The 22,100-nt window shown below is 38.5% G+C and overlaps 1 protein-coding gene across 5 annotated transcripts in view; it reads right to left on the reverse strand.

Annotated features, from left to right (window-relative positions):
• BNC2 (basonuclin 2) overlaps positions 1 to 22,100 on the reverse strand; it is a 453,480-nt gene that overhangs the window by 128,095 nt on the left and 303,285 nt on the right. For all 5 annotated transcript variants that reach the window (XM_037744749.1, XM_037744750.1, XM_037744751.1 and 2 more), the window contains one exon: positions 5,782 to 6,017. In XM_037744749.1, the coding sequence (XP_037600677.1) occupies positions 5,782 to 6,017 (236 nt within the window). The remainder of the gene's footprint in view (positions 1 to 5,781; positions 6,018 to 22,100) is intronic.

Raw genomic sequence — 22,100 nt, forward strand, 5'->3', positions numbered from 1 at the left:
CTTCCCCAAAATCGTGCCACTCTGAATCAACAGACTCTCACATTTTAAATTCTGGAAAGTCAGGCTGGTAGTCTTAAAAACAGAAAACAAGCATCCAAGTATTATCCATAGAGTCAAAGATCTGAATTCAAGTCAAACTTCAAAATGTCCTCCTTCCAATATTTAATACACCTTATTATGTATTCAGCTGGGTGCTGGTGTTGGGAAGTGAGTTAAAAGAGATGAACAAGAGGAGTGTTATCTTCAGGAGGTTTACAGTATATCAACTGTGCCAATTAACACTTCCGTGATCATGGGAAAGTCACTTAACTTATTTGAGCCTCAACTATACCAAATGTTAATTCACTGGCAACATCTATAAAGAGGATGGTGTAAGAGGAGGAAAAGCAGTAACCTATGAACTTGTTCTGCAAAGAGCTGTTTAAATACAAGTGTTTGCTTAATACTGATGTTTTCTACCACATGGATACCACAAAACACTTACTCTACACAGACCACTAGCTAGAAAGCATGGGAGCCTTTACTTTTCTTCTTATTACTCTCAACAGCCCAGCTGCTGCTATAGCAATCAGTCCCTAGGAAGTGTGGAGAAAAAACTAAGGGCCTTTTGACAAACTGAAGTTACTGGCTATTCCATGAGTTCCATGGTGAAACATCAAGCTACACCAAGTTAAATAGGTTTTCTTAGCCATTCATTTAACAAATATTTATTGAATGCTCTGTATTTGTGGCATTCTCTAGTGAGGAAGCCATAAAAACAAACATTTTTACAGTTGACTTAATTGATTGATTTTAAATTGTGATAGAAGTTTGAAGGAAACAGAGTCCTAAGATAGAGCTACACTAGAAAAGACCTACATTGGCAAGACGTAAGAAAGTGAGAGTTTGACTGATACCTAAAAGAGAAGAAATTACCCATGCAGAGTCACACGCCGGGTATTCCAGGCAGAAGAAACCTTACATGGAAATAGCCCATGTGGGGGAAGAGCTGAGTGTGTTCAGGAACTAAACACATTGAATGAGCTTGAAAGGAAGAGGTTATAAAGTGGGAAAGGTTGGTGAAAGCTACTTCTCTACTCTCACAGGCTCTTACTCTAGGCCTCCTCAGAGCCTGTGTTATGCTCATGCGTATCATGAACCTTAAGAGAAGGATCCAGCATGTAGTTACTCCCAAATCTAACGTTGGACCTCTCAAAGATAGATGGCCTCATTCGTCTTTGAGGAATGCTCTTCTAATGTTCTGATTGTGCTAGTAAGACACAGGAGAGTTCAGAGGGGCATCGCTACTACTCTTCTCATAAGGCTGCAGACACCCTACCTAAATATGCAGAATATCTGAGCTGCTTCTCTGAATTCTGGCAGGACCCACCTGCAAATGAAGAGATCTCCACAGACAGGCTGGTGGACGAGCCCTAGCAAGTCAGTTATAGTTAGGTTCAAACTGAAAGACTATGAAAACTTGATTTTTAAATAACTAAATTCAATAATGATAATCACCTGCATTCTTATTTCCTAGGTCAAAGACAGAGGGGGAAATGGGGAAAGGACAAAAGAGGGGGCCACTGCTTCTATTCATGGTCAATAAATGTATCATGAGATACAGAACTGAACTAAGAATTATTCCTTTTTTTTTTTTTTTTAAGACAGAGTCTTGCTGCAATGCCCAGGCTAGAGTGTAAAGGTGCAATCTCAGCTTACTACAACCTCTGCTTCCTGGGTTCAGGCAATTCTCCCACCTCAGCCTCCTGAGCAGCTGGGATTACAGGCACATGCCAACATACCTGGCTAATTCTTGTATTTTTAATGGAGTCGGGTGTTTCACCGTGTTGGCCAGGATGGTCTCGATCTCCTGACCTCGTGATTTGCCCTCATCGGCCTCCCAAAGTGCTGGGATTATAGGTGTGAGCCACCATGCTCAGCCAGAATTAATCTTTAGTAGTAGAAAAAAACTTCATATGCTCTCTTATATTTAGTTTTTAGCATCTAATTGCATATTCCCACTTTTGTTGCTTTTTGTAAAATGCTTACAAGTTAACTTACCTTTTCTGCGCCTTCTGAATAAATACTTTAATAAGTAGACAGGAGAATACTGGGTCCTTTACATTAATTACCTGACTTCTTAAGTAGCTGTAGTCCAAGTTATTTTATGCATGTTACACTCAACTGCCTAGCTTGTGAATATATATTCATGTAAGAGAAAATTAATTTTATTTAAAAAAGGACAGGATCCTTGACCGTTGTGCCAACCTTTTAAATGACTCTGTGGCATCACTAACATCTCCCTTTTTCTAACAATGACCTCTTCATAGCCACATAGTTTTCAAAGTCCTGTTCCTCTCTTCCCCCTACATCCAAAAATTCAAAATTCAGATCAGACAATTGTCATTCTTCCATATTCAAAGGCGTCTCAGAAGGCAGGAGTAGCTGTGTACACATAAAGGATGAAGGCTTGAGCCCACAGAGAGTTAAATTAATACCCTGGCTTGACTAGTTCAACTTACGGTACATCTTCATTTGCCCAGAAACACAATCTATAGCCAACTGCTAACCAAGTCAATATGTGGTAAGACTAACAGCCACCCTAACCTGCCTTGATAATTATTCTCCTTTAACTGACATAATATTCAATATACTGTTGTTGAGAGCAATAATGCTAAAATTGATGCCTTGAGGGCTACAAGACAATTGAGTTTTAGCCAGATAAAATGACTTGTACACTAATAGTGCATTATGGGGTTCCACAGCTTTCGGACACAGATTTTATAGCCTACTTTTACAAAAATGCCAGATAGAATTATATTCAAAGTAACTTGTGCACACCGTATCATTACCACATACAATCTTTAAAATACTGCCTGATTACCAAATAATATTACTTTAGAAGAAAAGGGTTTACTTTTACAGTCTGTCTTTTTCCTTAACAAAACAAGCATTTTCTCACTATAGAAGTGATAACAGTTTTGGTGTTCTGAAACCTTCTGCTTTTTTTTTTTTCCAAACCAAGTACTGTTTTCACAAAGAACAAGATTATAAACGCTGAATGACAAAAACCATCATTTAAATAAAATCTATATTACATCAATTCTACCAATAAAACAAGACAGAAACTAAACCTGGAATTACTCTAATGTAAAAATCATCTACAGTTTTCTCAAAATGTCAATTTTAGACTCGGAATGGAGAAACATTATATTAAATTTGAGACTGTCAAAATCTGTATTAAAATAATAAAAATTAATTATAATTTAAGTGTCACAATAAATGACAATGTTCTCTATATGCAATATTTCACCCTAAAATAAGAGACTTTATAAATTTTAGTTCCTGGTTTTACTGAATTTTCCTCTCAAACTTAATTTCTCTTGCAATTTTGTATCTTTAAATCAAACCTGTCCAACCCACAGCCCACGGGCTGCGTGTGGCACGGGATGGCTCTGAATGTGATCCAACACAAATTTGTAAACTTCCTTAAAACAGTATGAGTTTTTATTTATTTATTTATTTATTTTTTGGCTATATTTATATTTTAGCTCATCAGCTATTGTTTGTGTTACTATGTTTCATGTGTGGCCCAAAACACTTCTTCCAGTGTGGCCCACCAAGCTAAAAGATTGGATACCTCTGCTAAATACTGGGCCCTCGTACAAAAAGAAATGCAGAGTATATTTACATTTTTTATACTTGTATTAGAGATATGTTCAAATATTGGGGAAAAATTAACATCTAAGTAATTATTTCAAGTAAAATAAAAAACAATAGGACCGTATCACAGAAACATTATCAGGCTTTATACTTACTGGTATCAAAGGGCTACATAAGCTGAATTGTTAAAATTGCAAATCAGCATAGCCCTGCACATGCCTATTTGTCTGGACAGAAAGATGCAATGTGTATGCTTGTGTCTCTGCATAGGTATGCAGGTATAAATATCTCAGGCAACAAATACATGTGAAACTGAAAGATAATATTAATGACAGAAGTATAAGCAGCATAGTGGAGATAATAAAGGTGGTACAAGATTGGGCCAAAATACTTGCTGGTTTGTAATAAAAGATTACTAGCCAAGCTAACAGTTCCATACAAACAACTGTAAGAGGTTTTTCTCTTTGTGTAGGGCAAAATCCATCTAAAACAGACATTAATAATCACGTTGTGGAAATGACTGTAGAAGGATGTAGCACTGTATGCATCTTGGGGCCAGTATAAGCAGGAATTGTGAAACCAGTCCCTTGATTTATTTTTCCTGGCCCCTTCCTCTTAGACCTTGTTCCCTCTCATGTCCCCTAACCATCCAGGACTTATCTTCCTACTTTATCCCACTGAAATATCCTCATCCTGAGGCAAATGAGATAATGCTTGTGAACACGCTCTCTAAACTGAAAAAGTAATATACAATTGTTACTATTATCACCATCATCTCATCTTTTGAGGGCCAAATTTTCTGTGTCTTTCAAGTTGAGATTCTCACTAAATTTAGACGTCCTTCTAGTCTGAGAGCAGACAGGTTATTCCACTTCCCTTATCTTTCTCTACTTCTACTCACCATCCTTCCACTGCTCTCCTGTTCCAGCTAACAGCTGGAGGTAACACACAGGAAAATGACAAGAATTCACGTGTACTGATGGCAGGTTAAAAAGAGGGGGAGACTGAAGCTCCCTACTCTTCACATGTCAAGCTGGCAGCCAATGCCCTTCAGGTAATACACAGTGCCTCAGGGAATAAACAGTGGTGATATCTCCAGCACTATGAAAGGCTGGCACAGCCAAAATCAGTTGTTTTTGAAGGGGTCACATCTCCTGGTATTATCTTCATAGGAAATTTCAAAAATTGCTTCAGATTCTACCTTTTCAAATTGAGATCTCCTTCAGCAGGAGCGAGTATTTCTTCATTCTCCAGTGTAGCCTCTTTGGATCCTGCGGTTTCCCAAAATGCTGTTCTCAACATTGACCCCTCAACAATTGTACGAAGACAGATAGCCATAAACATGTTTCAGAGGCAAAGTATACAATGCAAATGACACACGACATACTGCTAAAATGAGATGAAGAAAGGGAGGGATGGGAGATGGGGGTGCATTGAAAGCTGTGGGCCTTCCAGGAAACTCTTAAAGCCCTTACCAGGTCGGAAGTGCCATTGATACAAAGGAGATGTTCAAGGCTGGAAGAACAGGTTCTGCAAAGGCCAAATCTAAAACCAAGTCTGTGTGTTTCAGAATGCAGAAATCTGAAGGCTACGATGTGACAGTTTACTGGTTATATAAGTTTATATGAATTACAGTTCTACCTTTGATTTGGATGAAGAAACAATAAATTGTAACATGTGTACCTGTAGGTACACAAAAAAACAGAGAAAAACACCATACCTGCAAACTGAGTATGGAAAAAAGCCCTAAAAAACCGAAATGAAGGGTAATTTCAGACTTTCACACACCCATCACCCACGTCAAAGAGCCCTCCTTTTTAACAGGGCTATAATAAGACTTGTTGGAGAAGTCAGGAAGCCCATGTTGTAGACAGCTGAATTCAAAAAAAGGTGCACACAAAGGTAACTTGAGGCAAGAGGCCACATTTTCCTTCTAATACACCCTGAGGCCCAATGGTGGCCTGCTTCCTCTCTCTCCTTTCCCCTTCCCTGACAAGCCCGCTGAAATGACCACTTTACCCAGAGGAGGGTGTGCAGCCCTTCCTGCAAGGGGCAGGAAGGAAACCAGTCTGCCAAGGGCTCTAACCCTTTCCCACCCAGAGCAGGTCCCAGGCACCGGTGTTCACGTCCTCCCCCTACCTGAAGGATGTATCCTCGGACATAGTCCCTCAGAGTCCAGCCAAGGCCGTGCAGTATGTGCAGCACCTCCTCCTGCTTCAGGACGCTGAAGAGGCGGTCCAACAGGATCTTCAGCCTCACGGGCACTGCCTGCGTTCCATAGAGCATCAGGCTGCTGATGTCAAACACGACGTTGGACTGCACAATCTCCACTTGCGTGGGGTGGTACAGGTGCTGCGTGCTGAGCTTATCCAAGGCTGCGGTGGTCCCGCCAAAGTTCCAGTGATGGAGGTGTTGGGAATAAAGAGAGAGAACAGGAGTTATAAACATTGCTGTAAGTTACCAGGGCTCCATTTCTATAGATGAATGTTCGCCACAGGTGTTTAAGCAAGATCTTGCAAAGAAAATAGTTATCTGACACCTCCTTTCTGTTTTGTCCTTTTTCTTTCCTATTTTGTAATTTGATGTGTTTATAAATTGCAGGAAACAACAAATACAAAACACATTTAACTTCAAGATAAAGAGCCACTGAGGATGTTTTTAAATGACCGTGGCTCGTGCTAAAAACTTAATTAATTTGTTAACTGAACTATGGTTCGACTCAAGTTAATGATGGTGTCCTCTACCCCCTACCAAAAACAAAACAATTCCTAACTCATGCCATACGGGGAGGCTCAATCCGTATCACTTTTATGAATAAGATTCACCCCTTATAATACCTGAATGGTTAAAGAAGAGGAAGGCAGTGTTCTTTAGACGATAGAAGTAAAAGACCTAATTTGGAGGGAATAAGGAAAGCTGACATGTGTGTGTAGGGCTACTAATTTAACTCATGTCCTGTTAGCTATAGGGGTTTATCCAAAAACCTAGTTTTCCCAATTTCTCTCATTAGTCACTTGTTAGATAGCTTTTGTGTTCACTGGCATGTTTTCTGAAAGTTATTCAGGATAAAAAAGAAAGAAAATTAAAGTCATAATTTTATAAAGAAGTTACTTCATTAATAGCTCTAAGGGTATACATGAAAATGGAAACAAATGAGAAGCCAACATTTGGGAACTTCTGGTGTATTTCAGCTAACTGTATTATCTCAGTAGAAAAAGCTGAGGATGACCATTCTCAGAGTAAATACTTTGAATAAAACAAAAATTTCAACAATTGGTTATTTTTTTTCTCCTCAAATTTAAGAAGCACCTTCTCTTCTCTAGAGATAAAAGCCAAAATAAGGTCATAAATTCTAGTCCCCATCCATATCTGAGTTACTGTACACACTATTGCTGATAATGGAATTACATTTTGCCTCAGTTTCTCAAACAATAACATTGTCTTATCTGTAGGGCTTAAAGAGATGCTGCAAAGATTAGTGAGATAAGGAGCAAGAGGCACACTAAACTCCTTAAGAGAACATAAAAGGCATTCAGAACTGTCAGAATTATACACATACGCCCACTGAGGAATTAAACAAGATGAACACATAAGTTTGAAGGATGGTCGTCTAACCTCATGAGTCAGGCAAATGGGTATCAGCCAACATCTAGGCTCAAGTCATAACTACACCTAAGACTTCCTCAAATTCTAAACCACTGTGTGGCCCTTCTCAGCTGCTTTTCCTAACACCTATCCCTAAAGGTATGGACTATACTACATGTGCATTCTCAGCAACTCCTATTTTACTACATTGGTATTACTGTATGATAATGGAGGAATTTAAAAGTACGTGCACACAGATTTTTTAGTATTTCACATGTATTTTTTCAGGGCTCCTCCTCCACTCTTATTTCCTCCTGACTTGTGGTCACTAGAGAGTTCATGTACTCTTGATAAATTGCTTTCTTACATCTACAGTGTAAAGGCCCTTATCATTTACCCGCTGGCTTCATTCAACACATTTACTCCCAGGAATACTTTGTCAAAGAGTTCGGGTTTTCTCATACTTCATTTCTTGCAGCTGATTTGTCTGATCTTTCCTATTCTAGTGGTTAAGTCAACTTTGAATAAATAGCCTTAAAAATTAATTTAACGTTTGGGAAAGATAAGGGATTCACAAGCCTAGGGATTGACGTTTTCTCTCACTCCACAGGGCATTTAGGCTGCAAAAAAAGCAGAAATGGGGTATTACTATCCCTGTTCTTCTTCAAGTACAGCTTAACTACTCAGCCTTCTGATGAGTGGCTTCTCTGCTTACAGAATCCAGTGACCTAAACGGGGGGAATCTGCTTCTCCTCCATTTCCCTTCATCAGCTCTCCTCAACCGTATAGGATAGTTCTTTACAAAACAGACTTCCATGATAACAGCCAATATGAAACTGACAGAAGTCAGTAGAAGGGAAATAAAATGACACAAAATCCTGATTTTTGTGTGTGTGCTTGGCACCTTGCATCTTTGCATTAAGTACATGCAGGTGTGTGTGTACAAATACATTCAAATGCGAGGTGAAAAAAACTATAATCACTCTCCCTCCCACTCATTAAAAAAGGTTGGTTGTTTTAAAGATGAAGAGGACTAAACTATTAAGGGTATAGAAGAAAAGAGAGGATCATCAGAGAATTAAAAGAGAACAGATAGAACAAAAACATTTCCCTAAATAAGCTTTCAAGAACACCAGAGACTGAGGATATTATAAGGACACTAGCGGATGGATTCTTCTTCATAAGTATACTATATGTCAGTAAGTAGGAATACAGCTGGGCACATTGGCTCACATCTGTAATCCCAGCACTTTGGGAGGTAAGATGGCAGACTGCCTAAGCCAGAAGTTGAAGATCAGCCTGGGCAATGTGGTGAAACCCTCCTTCTACAGAAAAATGCAAAAATTAGCCAGGCATGGTGACGCACACCTGGAGTCCCAGCAACTCGGGAGGCTGGGGTAGGAAGATCACCTGAGCCCAGGAGATCAAGGCTGCATTGAGTCATGATTGTATTACTGCACTTCCAGCCTGGGCGACAGAGTGGCCAAAAAATAGAAAAAAGAAGAAATACTGTTATAAATCACATAAATATACAACAAAGGTCAACAACTTAGTCTATAATGGCCAGATAGTAGATATTTTAGGTGTGTGGGTTATGCATCCTCTTTCACACCTACTCATACCTGCTGTTATAGCAGGAAAGCAGCCATACATAGATAGGACTTAAACGATTAGGTATGTCAGTGTTCCAATAAAACTTCATTTAGGTTTGTTGCAGTGGCTCACACCTGCAATCCCAGCACTTTGGGAGGTCAAGGCAGGAGAACTGCTTGAGCCCAGGAGTTTGAGATTAGCCTGCACAACACAGTGAGACTCTGTCTCAACAAAAAAAATTTAAAAATTAGTCAGGCATGGAAGCGCATACCTGTAGTTCCAGCTACTTGGGAGGTTGACGTGGAAGGATTGCTTGAGCCCTGGAGGTCAAGGCTACAGTGGAGCAATGATTGTGTCACTGCACTTCAGCCTGGGTAGAAGAGTAAGACGCTGTCTCCAAAATCACACAAACAAACTTTATTTACACAAACAGATACCTCACCAGCTTTGTTTGGGCCCTGATGATGATGAAAAGGTGGACCAGATATTTAATGGAAGTTAATAGTAGATCACAATAAAGCTCTAAGAGTGTGATATAGGAAGCAGTTACCTAGGTGATGAGCCATAGATGAAGACTTAAAAACTATTAAACTGGGCCAGGCGTGGTGGCTCACACCTGTAATCCCTGTAATCCCAGCACTTTGGGAGGCTGAGGCGGGCCGATCACCAAGTCAAGAGATTGAGACCATCCTGGCCAACATGGTAAACTTTAGTAGAGATGGTGTATTTATGTTTCTACTTAAAATACAAAAATTAGCTGAGTCTGGTGGAGCGTGCCTGTAGTCCCAGCTACTCAGGAGGCTGAGGCAGGAGAAATGCTTGAACCCAGAAGGCAGAGGTTGCAGTGAACTGAGATGGCACCACTGCACTCCAGCCTGGCAACAGAGTGAAACTCCAACTCAAAACAAAAAAACAAACAAACAATATATATGTATATATATTTTTTTACATATATATATATTTTTTACATATATATATATTACATACATACATATATATATATATAAATTAAAACTGCCTAGCTTGCAAATTTCAGCATAAACATATCATCATGATCTATCAAATTTCTTGAATATATCAAACTTTTCTGCTTTACAATTACTAGATCATATCAAGTCACCAAATTGTGACAACTTTTGAAGAAGTACCCCTGAAACGATGATACCTGATGATTTTTTTATGAGTCATAATATCTGTAAGTTGAGAACTGGACTGCTGCCTAATTTTATGATCTTCATGTATCTGACTGTGGAGGAGTCAGGTCTGGATCTTGCAGGGTTAGGAATATGAGTTAGGCCAATGGGGCTGTGGAAAAGGTAGGGCAAGAACTTGTTGATCAGGATGGAGTGAGAAAAGATGTCACCTACTTTAATATTTTATGGGCCTAACCATCAGCTAATTTGTCCTATACCAATGGTATTGTCAAGATTCATTTACAGGCCAGGCACAGGGGTTTATTCCTATAATCCCAGCACTTTGGGAGGTCGAGGTGGGCAGATCACCCGAGGTCAGGAGTTTGAGATCAGCCTGGCCAACATGAGGAAACCCTATCTCTACTAAAAAATACAAAAATTAGCCAGGTGTGGTGGCAGGTACCTATAATCCTAGTACTCAGAAGGCTGAGGCAAGAGAATCACTTGAACCCAGAAGGCTAAAGTTTCAGTGAGCCGAGATCGAGCCACTGCATTCCAGCCTGGGAGACAGAGTGAGACTCCAAAAAAAAAAAGAAAAGAAAAAAAAAAAAAAAAAAAAAAGAGATTCATTTTCAAATGAAATCTAACCAGAAGCTGCATAAACAAAATATGTAAAAGTGAAGCTGTTCTAGGTGAAGCTGGAGTAATCATGAATTAGAGAATGTCCAATCATTTATCACTCCCCTTTTCTCTTCAACTTGCTTAAGTAACTCAGTGGACTGAATTCTGGAAGTACAGTTTGAAAAGTCCTTTTCTCTATAGTAAGCTGGTATCAAATTTTTGTCTGATTTGTGTCCACTCTCCTTCATTCTGGTAATAGAAGCTACATTTCCTTTTCGGAACTTCTCCCTTATACTCAACACCAGTATTTCTTCCTTTTTTTTTTTTTTGAGACAGGTTCTAACTCTATGACACAGCCTGGAGTGCAGTGGCATAATCACCACTCCCCACAGCCTCCACCTCCTGGGACTCAGTCTCCCAAGTAGCTAGGACTAGAGGTGTGTGCCACCACACCTAATTTTTTTTTTTTTTGTAGAGATGGGGCTTTCCCATGTTGCTCAGCTGGGTCTCAAACCCCTGGGCTCAAGTGACCCAACCACCTTGGCCTCCCAAGTGCTGGGATTACAGGCATGAGCCACCATACCCGACCAAAATCAGTATTTCATAGAACTGAATATTCCTTAGCCAGGCCTAGAAAATCAGTCTCCTCCAGTACCCTGACCAAAACAACTGGTTCAAGGATAGGCAAGTGACCTAAGTCTGGACAGTGAGATTGAATCCAGGAATTTACTTATAACTACTGGGGATTTCTTCTCTTTCCTCTAAATTTGTAGCTAATAAAATGTGCTTGAGAATGCAAATCATAACGAGAAGAGCTGGACTGCAAGAAGATCTGACAAATATCTAGTACTGATAATACTGTTTGATCAGAAGATTTGGCAGTGCTTGAGGCTGGTACTATCCCTGGAATTTTCTGTTACAGGAGCTAACAAAATCTGTCTCTCCCTGTCACTCCACTACCTCTCCCTCTCCCCTTCACCTTTCTCTCACTGTCTACTTGAAGTCACAATCTGTGAGCTGGAACTAAAAGAGTTCTATTACAACTACTCTTTGAGGTACTTTTCTAGCTGATTAAAAAGTAACTTCAAGGCCAGGCACAGTGGCTCACACTTGTAATCCCAGCACTTTGGGAGGCCAAGGCAGGCGGATCACAAGGTCAGGAGTTCGAGACCAACCTGGCCAATATGGCGGAACCCTGTCTCTACTAAAAATACAAAAATTAGCCATGCATGGTGATGCATGCCTGTAGCCCCACTTACTCAGAAGGCTGAGGCAGTAGAATCACTTGAACTCGGGAGGCAGAGGTTGCAATGAGACGAGATGTGCCACTGCACCCCAGCCTGGGCGACTCAAAACAAAACAAAACAAAACAAAAACAAGTAATTTCAATTCAAAGTAGTAATCACTGTTCAACTAAAAGTATGTTCGTTCCAGGCAAAACGCAATTCACAATTTCTACAAGGAATTGAATGAAGAGTATTCTAAACAATTTCACATCTTACACAAATTTACAAAGGGTGATGAAAGCTTTCAACAGCATTAATAAGGAAAAATAATGGTGAGGAAGAGTGTAAAGAAAATGACCCTTTAAGTACCAACTATATATCAATATCATTCTAGAGCAACTTTGTCTAACCCAGGGGCCATGGCACACATGTGGCCCAGGACAGCTTTGAATGCAGCCCAACACTGAAAGTTTGTAAACTTTGTTAAATGAGATTTTTTGCAACTTATTTTTAGCTCATTGGCTATATCGTCAGTGTGTTAGTGTATTTTATGTGTGGCCCAAGACAATTCTTCTTCCAGTGTGGCTCAGGGAAGCCAAAAGATTAGACATCCCTGTTCTAGGGGCTCACTATTAGCTTATTTAAGCCCTCAATTAAAAAGCATACACACACACAGTATTATTATTACTGCTTATTCCGAGATCACAGGCTCAATCAGGTTTGGTAACTGGCCTAGGGTCACTTAGCAACTTCACTCAAGAAATTTCTTGTTTTCACTACATGTTCAAATAAATAGTCAATATGAAACTTGCAAGTCTTCATCATGTTGGAAGTCTCTAACTACCAGCAATCTGGGCTACTTGCCCATCACTCTGCTGAAGCAAGCATTTCAAAGGTCACCAACACCTGCCTTTCTGTGAAATGCAATAGCTTTTTTCCTTCATTATTCTCCACAATCTCTCCATAGCAGCTGACCTTATTGATCACCACTCCTCCTAAAATGCTCTCCTCCTTCATTCGTGCATACATTCACTTATTCCCCAGCACCTATTAACTTATCTCTGAGGTACGTGCTGTATGCAGATGCAAAAGTAATTTATGTTGTGGCCTCCACCTTCAAAAGCAGACAGATGTAGGCAATATAAATGCCATAAAAAAGATTTGATAAAGTACTGTGGGACACAGAAGAGAGGGCAATGCTGCCGGGAAGGCACAGTCTCCTAACTAGGATGCCAGCAGGCAAAAAAGGAGGAGGAGAGTACTGTAAGGAGACGGAACCGAGGCAGTGGTTCTCACTGACTGTGGGCATCAGAATCAAGTGGAGGGCCTGCTGGGCCACCTCCCCCAGAGTTTCTGACTCACTGCGTCTGGCCATCAAGAATCTACATTTCTAACAAGTCTCCAGAAGATGCTGATGCTACTGGCCAGGATCTTACTTTGAGAATCACTGAATTAAGGGGTATGTGTTAGGGAACTATGTAAAGAATGTGAACCCTTGGGGAAAAATAGTCGGACATGAGTCCAAAAAGATCAAGTTAGCAGACTGTAAGGAGCTTTATTTGTAAAGGTAAAAACCTATGGAAAGTTTATGATTTTATTTCTTGTTAATAGGATTAGGAAAGTATTAAACATTTTATAAGATGAAAATGGGTAGGTGTGGTGGCTCACGCCTGAAATCTCAATGCTTTGGGAGGCCCAGGTGGGAGGATCACTTGAAGACAGGAGTTGGAGATCCACCTGGACAACACAGTGAAACCACATCCACAAAAAAAATTTTTTTAGTGAGCCAGGCAAGGACAAGTACGGTAAGCCAGGCAAGCCTACAGTGACAAGTGTGGTAAGCCAGGCAAGTCTATAGTCCCAGCTACTTGAGGTGGCAGAGATAGGAGAATCACTTGAGCCCAGGAGTTCCAGGCTGCAGTGAACTATGATCCTGCACTGTACTCCAGCCTGGGCAACAGAAGGAGACCCCATCTCTAAACAGCAAAATATTAAAAGATAAAAATTTTTAGTTTTAGATATAAAATGTTGGTAAGAGTGCAGAAGTTTAATTAAAGCAATAGTTATCACATGGGAGACATGACACCTGTCTGGCAGGAACAGTGGGTGGTGAAGGTACTGGATGAATCTCGGCCACAGAGCCATAACCCACTAAAGTAGGCAAGTTCAGAAGGTGGAGAGTTGTGTTAACTTCGAAAATTGCCCCAGATGATTATGACACATATGCCCCCACTTACCTACCACAACGAAAATTAGAGATAGAAATGGGCAGGGATGGCTTAGAGGCAAGTGAAGACAGGAGAGCATTTTTGAATTACTAGGACATGCCTAAACTCAGTGGACTTCTCAGTACACCATGCCTAAACCCGGGATATAAAAAGGCCTTCCCTGAGGTATGCAAACACAGGGACTCAGTTTCCAGATCTTGCAATTCCATATTTACTCAAAAACTGATCCACTTGAGAATGGGCCTGCAAGTACATGAAGATCATCCATTCCTGTTTCTCTTCTGAAAACTGTACCCTTCCTTCTTGAAAAAATAAACATATAAAACCTGGCTTATGTTATATATGGTTCCATTGCCCAGCATGTAAAACTCTTCTGAGTGCTAAAATAATTCACAATTTGATTATTGAAAGAATTAATAGGCCAGGTATGGTGGCTCACACCTGTAATCCCAGCACTTTGGGAAGCTGAGGCAGGTGGATTGCTTGAGCTCAGGAGTTCGAAACCAGCCTGGGCAACATGGCGAAACCCCTCCTCTACAAAAAATACAAAAATTAGCTAAGCATGGTGGGAAGTGTCTGTTGTCTCAACTATTCAGGAGGATCACTTGAGCCCATGGAGGCTGAGGCCGCAGTGAGCCATGATTGAGCCACTGCACTCCAGCCTAAGCTACAGAGTGAGACCCTGTCTCAAAAAACAAACAAACAAAAAACAATTAATGAAAGCTCATCTTTCCCTGACTGTACACAGATGAGTAAGGTATAGCTAGATCTGATAGATGATTTACAACTATGCTGAAATGCTCAGAATTCAGACAACATGCAAAATGGACAATGATAATGAACTCACGTCTTACATTCTTACCTGTTTTAATAATGTATCACTCTTTAGAAAGCATCCTACGGGAGCAAAGCACAGGTGTCCAATAATGAAAATGGTCTCCCTCCCCGAACACTGCATATTGAAAGCTAAGATAGTCTTTTCATTTCTTTTCTTTTTGACATGAAGTTTCGCTCTTGTTGCCCAGGCTGGAATGTAATGGTGCAATCTCAGCTCACTGTAAACTCTGCTCCCAGGTTCAGGTGATTATCCTGCCTCAGTCTCCCAAGTAGCTGAGATTATAGGCATGTACTACCACACCTAGCTAATTTTGTATTTTTAATAGAGACAGGGTTTCTCCATGTTGGTCAGGCTGGTCTCGAACTCCTGATCTCAGGTGATCCACTGGTCTCCACCCCGCAAAGTGCTGAGATTACAGGCGTGAGCCACCATGCCAGGCCTGCTAAGATATTCTTTTCAACTATCCTCAACACTCATTCATCCCTAGGAGGCGTCAATACCTGGGAAGAAAAGCCCCTAAGCAAATATAAGTGATGCCTACTCTTTTAAATTTAGTTTGAATACTTTCCTATCTCTACAAAATTTGTAGAATACACTGAATAAAAGGTGTGGGTAAAAATTTTACATAATTTCTTTCAGAAACCATTACTATTTATTAAGTTTACCATTTAGTAAGGTAGTTATGGCCTATATAATCAAATAATATCAAAATATTTATCATTAATCATCATTTTCATCTTAAAAGATTCTGAATACCTTCTATATCCTGCTAATAAAAATAACAAAATAAATTATAATCCAAATGTCAAAACACTTAATTGTTAGCAAGTATGTAAATTCTTCTTTCATTAAGCATATAAAAACAGTTTGATCCATGATACCTAGGAAAATTGATAAATATTTTTATATATTAATCTTACCTAATTTTTTCCTAAAGTCCAACGCCAAATTGTGTGATACACATGGAACCATATTTATCAAAGTGATATCATGACTTCTAACATACTTCTCACTTCATAAATAAGTTATATATTATACATAATTACTAATTAAGTAATGAGAAATAGCATGTCTATTATAAGTTGAAAAACGAATTTTATTAGCACCACATTTTATTCTGACTGTTTTAAGTAACATATCATAAAAGATACATTCCATAACTTACTGATGTGTTTTTATAAGTTTTCTCAAAATGTTTATTAATGCATTTATTTGAACTAAAATGTCAATTCAGCTTTTTCTAATAAAAATTAAGTCAGATTTGTCAATCTCACTGATCAAATATGATCATTTGACCATAATCATTGGATTTGCCAATTAGGGTACCTGGCAGAAATTTTCATCAATTAAGATAGCTAAATCTGCAACAGTAAGATAAAAGCATTTTGTTAAAAAGTATTGCAGAAGTTATTCGAATTACAAACTAATACAGTATTTTTATTTTCTCAATCTTTTCTGTGTATGTAGTGATAAACAACATGCTTCTAAACTGAAGCCTAAAATTTAAATTTATAGGCCTGGGCTTGGTGGCTCATGCCTGAAATCCTAGCACTTTAGGAGACTGAGGTGGGTAAATCACTTGAGGCCAGGAGTTCGGGATTAGTTTGACCAACATAGCAAACCCCTATATATCTACCAAAAATATTATAAATTATTTGATATAATTTCTTAATGCTCTTTTCCATAAATTGAAAAAGTAAATGACTTTAACAATAGCTGAATAATACGGAGGATGGTTTCAATTTCTTTGCTTTTTTTTTAGCAAAACTAATCAAGTACTGTGTAATTTTTGGCATATAACTTGAAATGACTTCTAAGAAATGAATGACAATGTGATAACAAACCTCCTAGTCCCATGTATTCAAATGAACAGATGTCTCAGCAGTTACATCTGTAGAAATGAAAACTGGGAATAGAACTGAGAGTGTAACTTTTCTCTTTTTTACAATAAGTACTATTCATCAATGGATACATGAACTAATCTGAGAAGAAAAAAATTTATAGCCCTGTCTATTTCACTGACAGATATATTTCTAACAAAAATCCACTTTATTTTTAACAAATTGTTGAAATTGGTAATATTTATATTGCTTGAATTTTACTGCTATGATGACAATTTTTAAAATAAAATTTCTACTTATAGATATTTTATTAATTTTCATTGTAGGCATGCATGTTAAATTGAGTAATAAAAGACTTTCCAGTGAACATTTATGGTAATGTTATTTGGGAGAAAAGGATAGGAAACAAGAGTTAAGAACAAAAAATAATGAGTGAAAGCAACAATTTCATGTGTCCAGTGTTTTTAAAAGGTGCTGATTGTCTTCCAGATTAAGGACAGAGTCTCTAGGACCAGACTCCAATGCCAGCTCTGCCACTTACTTGCTCTAAGATATTGGCAAATAACTTAGCATACGAGAATGTTGGGGTAGTCCTTAGTTTTCAAAATTAAGTATAAGCAAGCCACTGACTTAAATACCACAGTTTTAAGAAGAATGGAGAAGAAAGCATAGAGTCAAGACCAAGCTAAGAAGTAGGCGGAAACACAGGTGCTTTCAGTGACGATAAGGCACGGTTACAAAATGATTGGGATTTTCCAGTTTGGAAGATATGGAGGTAAAATCAACTGAGATTCAGAAGAAACATCAGGTTTCCAGACAAGCTGCCTCTCCAGCTGCTTTCCTGTGATAATCTGCCCCTAGGAATCCAACTACTCCTACACTATGCAGATGATCCCTAACCTTTAAATTTACCTCTGCCTAAGCTCTATGCCTCAACTCCAAACACATACTTGACTCCTTTTGCTGTGAAAGGTAGAACTAGGAAACTAGGCCGAAATGCTTGAAGTCAGACTTTTTGTGTGTGTCTTTTTCTCATAGGTGTTCATTGAGAAAATGTTCTAACTTCAAGAAAAAGGAAAACAACAACAACAAAAAAAACAATTGTCCATAATCCTACCACCCAAAGCAATGATTGTCCACATGTGGACGTATATGCATCTATTTTTTTTCAACACATAACTTTAACAAGATTGAAGTCATACTGCAGATACAAGTTTCTATCTTGGTGGTGGTGCCGTTTCCCTTAACATTATCTAGCAAGAACATTCAAAATTATCTCTGACTACTTTGCCTTGCTTTCCTAGGTACTCTGTCATCCTTAATCACTTTAAACTTCCACTGCAGGTTTTCCTGGATCAATTCCTTCTTTCTAGACTAATTTCTACTACTTTAGAGCAGGCTTTTAGACCTTCATAACTTCATTACTGCAAGGGCTCCTAACTGATTTGGTCTCTCTGTTCTCACTGGCCAAGGACATGCTAAATAAAACCAAGTTAATCTTCTCAAAATACTGCTTAAAGTATGTGTTTTCTCTGTTCAAAATTTCCAACGATGCCCCCAGCCTCTTCACACACAACTACCCCGCTTCTCTCCCACCCACAGACAAAATCCTTAACCTGGGTCAGAAGACCTTGGAGAGACTGATTTACTTTAGTAACCCTCTGACATGGGCCCTCTGATCTACCCAAAGTAAGGTTCCCAAGGCTTTCCATATTACTAGCACTTTATATTTGGTCACTAAATGTGTATTTTCTGCCCCATGCTAAGTTTTAGAGATTTAGTGAAGAATAAAACAGATATGACTTGGGTCCACATGAAGTTAATAGACTAGTGAGGAAAACAGTTTTAAAAATTACACTGCAGGGCACAGTGTCTCATGCCTGTAATCCAGCACTTTGAGATGCTGAGGTGCGTACTTGAGCTTGAGTTTTAGATCAGCCTGAGCAATGTGGTGAGACCCCATCTCTACAATTAGCCAGGCGTCCTGGTGTATACCTATACTCTCAGATCCTTGGGAAGCTGAGATGGGAGGATCACTTGAGCCTGGGAGGGTGAGGCTGCAGTGAGCCAACACTGCACCACTGCACTTCAGCCTAAGCAAAAGAGTAAGACCAAAAACAAACAAAAAAGCACATTAACACACAAAATTACAAACTGGGTATGTATGTGCCATGAGAACATAATTTAAATGGGGTAGTAGTGAGGTATTCCAGGCAAAGCCAATTCGGCTAAAATATGAACAAGAGAAAAGCCCAAGATGATGCGGAGAGACAAGCAAAGTTCTATCTCCAAAACTGTAATTTTCAGAATTTTTACTTTCAGTGTTGTTCAAGTGTCTTTCCTCTTTCTTATTAACTCCTCTGATGACCTTTTTTTTCCAGTTTCAATTTATATTCTACTTTCTTTTTCCATGAAGACTAGAGAGGCTCCCTCATAGAAGAGGAAATGCACTCTACAGCAGGGGTACTTTGGTATACCAATCGAGTGAGTGCCAACCATATGCTGCCCATTTCTTGGGATCACTTATGTTCCTACTTATCTCAAGATGTTGATTTTGAGCAGAACCATACCTGAAACAAAATCACTCAAGAGTGTTGAGTAATCATATTGTTGGATGGATGAACACAGTTAAGTGTACATAATAGAAGAAAAAGCCATTATTCTATTTTCACTGGAAGGGTAAATGTACGATTCCACCGTGCCACCAAATTCTTAATTTCATCCATGTCCCTTTCTCAACCCCTTCTTTTGTTCTTGATAGCACCCCTCACAAAATAAGTGAAGGTGGGTAATTAAGGTAATTTAGACGGTAAAGTGGGGTTGCTAGCTAAGCAGGAATTCTGAGTAAACTTCACATATTTTCTTTCCTACTATGTCAAGTATTATTTGGGAGATTACAATGCATTTTTAGTAGAAAAACAGGACAGAAGTCTAACACTGTTAAAGAAAATAATTGTAATAGCAGGGCACATAGACTGAATCATAATATACAGACTTTATGAAAATCATCCACAATAGTAGCACAAATCACTAGATTTGTGATCAATATACTAGACTGCTAGCCTTATACCTACAGAAAAAGGTATAGTATAGACCTTAGAAAGGGGTCAGAGAACAGTCACACAGTAAGACAGTAAGAACATCATCTACAAAGAAAGGATTATTTTTCTTTTGTAAAAGGCCTGGAGGAAAAACAAAAGGGTAAATTAACCTCTTTTTAGTATGCAGAATTTCATCTGGAAAAAGCAAAAGTTTTAACTGCAAGATAAGGATATTAGTCAGAAAAAGGGGGAAAAATCATACAATTCAAGCTTCTTAAACTGTGAATGCGCTTACTGATGGAACATAATTTACTTGGATTTCCTTAAAATGCTAGAAGCAGAGGCTTAAACTGGCAATTTTATGGCTATAAAACAAAGGAGAAATTGAGGCCTGGATATAATTTCAATAAACACGTTGATAAGATCTATAGTTTTCCAAAGGAACATGTTAGCTAAGCCAAGGGACCCCAAAACGACACTTGAGTCTGAATGAAGAAAACTCATTTATGTGGGAACAGAATTGCCATAAGGACAACAGCTGGGATTTCTGTGCTTCATTAATGTATGTAATATAAATGTAAAATGAGTATAAAGCATAATGCAAAGTAGGTAATAAATGTAAAGTAATATGTACTTTTAACTATACTGCTAACTTAAAGAACAAAGTAATGTCCTTTATAAAATTCAGTTTTCAAATGTATAAAATAGTGCTGCGGGTGGGTGAGGGATAGTTATAAATGAACTTACATCTATCACATGAAACATGAATAACTATTTTTTATTTCTATTTTAAATAACAGGAATTGCTCCTCAAACCTTCAAATAAATTAAAATAAATGTAAACCTGTAATTCTACAGACTTCACTTCCAATATTTTCTGTGAAGGTCACAGAAATAAGAACATATTCAGATACGTTTTTTTCTTAATGTAAGAGTATAAAAGTGCTTTTCACTGATCCTACAAAATTGGCTCTCAGTGATAGTTTATAGCTCTTAGTTTTCCACAACTCTTTTTTTTTTTTTAAACACAACTTTCCTTAAACGTCAAATTCAAGTGACTTAGGTGGTTTCCACAGGAATATGCTCATTTCAGGCCCTGAGGTCCAGTGGAGTCCATCTAGCTGTTCAGGCATGGCAGTGTGAGGCTAACAGTCATTCAGTAAGACAAGAAGTATGCCAAGTAGAATGATTTTTCAAAATCATCTACTTTGTAGAATAAAACAAAAATCTGCATGAAAAGGATCTAAATGGAAACCCGTTATTTCACTAATTTTCAGTCCTGTCCTGGATATTTTAATTTTTTAATGCTAATTTGAAGTAATTTTACAAGTTTAAAAAGAAGGCTTATTCTTTCATTTTGGGAGAAAGCCAAGTGAGCCTTAAATTACAAGGCTAATTATTTCGAGAACTCCGTGTCTCTTGTCTCAACTCCCTTCAGAATTCCAAATTACAAGCATCAAGTGGTCAGCTTTTAGGAGCTCTGGATCCTAGACTACTATTTTAATTTCCAATAGATTAACATTTAACACACGTCTTTAGGGGTTGCTTTTATGAAACTCTTTCCATGATTACTTTAAGAGTTCTAAGAGTTGTTAGTGATGAGATTTTTATTGGAGGGATTTCTGGGGTCAGATTTTAAAGCTTTGATTATTTATAAACAGAGTATTTTTACCATTACTACCTCCCATGTCTAGACCCTAACCTCTGAATTTATGAGGGTGGGGGCTCTTCATTCTTGCTAATATGACCAATAATTTTCAATTATACTGCACTTCATAATAAGCACACTATACCCAATATAATGATATGTCATTTCAATGTAGCTAGCCCATGAACTTCCACAGGTTTAATGGGATTTTGCGTATTTAGAATTTCATCATAAAGGGGCCCTTTGGAATCATTATCACATCAATCCTTTCCCATTATAAGACTCAGCTCTCTTACCAGGCAAGAGCATCAGGGCTCAAGGCAAAGGCTTAGCCTACTCTTAGATTGTAAGCCAGAACCTAATAAAAGCCTTAACACTTGGGGAGAACATTAATAAAGGGCAATGATGACATATTAAAACTTTTTAGTGAATCAGGAGATCATGAAGGCAGGCAACAATTGTGATTAAGAGAAACATTTCGTATGACTTGAAGTAATATTTAGATCTGCACATTTTATTCACTACTTCTGGGGGAAAGAACTATGTAATTGGGAGCAAGTTAAGTACAAAAATAACTCATGTTTCATTTAAGTCACAACTTTCTAACTGTAACTGTCAAGGTTGAATTAATTAGGATATTTAATACCAAGGAGAGAGAAGGCTTGCTTCTAGGTTTTTTTTTTTTGGTTTTTTTTTTTTTTTTT

Source organism: Cebus imitator, unplaced genomic scaffold (genome assembly GCF_001604975.1).
Source record: "Cebus imitator isolate Cc_AM_T3 unplaced genomic scaffold, Cebus_imitator-1.0 Scaffold183, whole genome shotgun sequence".
In the NCBI taxonomy this organism is placed as follows: domain Eukaryota; kingdom Metazoa; phylum Chordata; class Mammalia; order Primates; family Cebidae; genus Cebus; species Cebus imitator.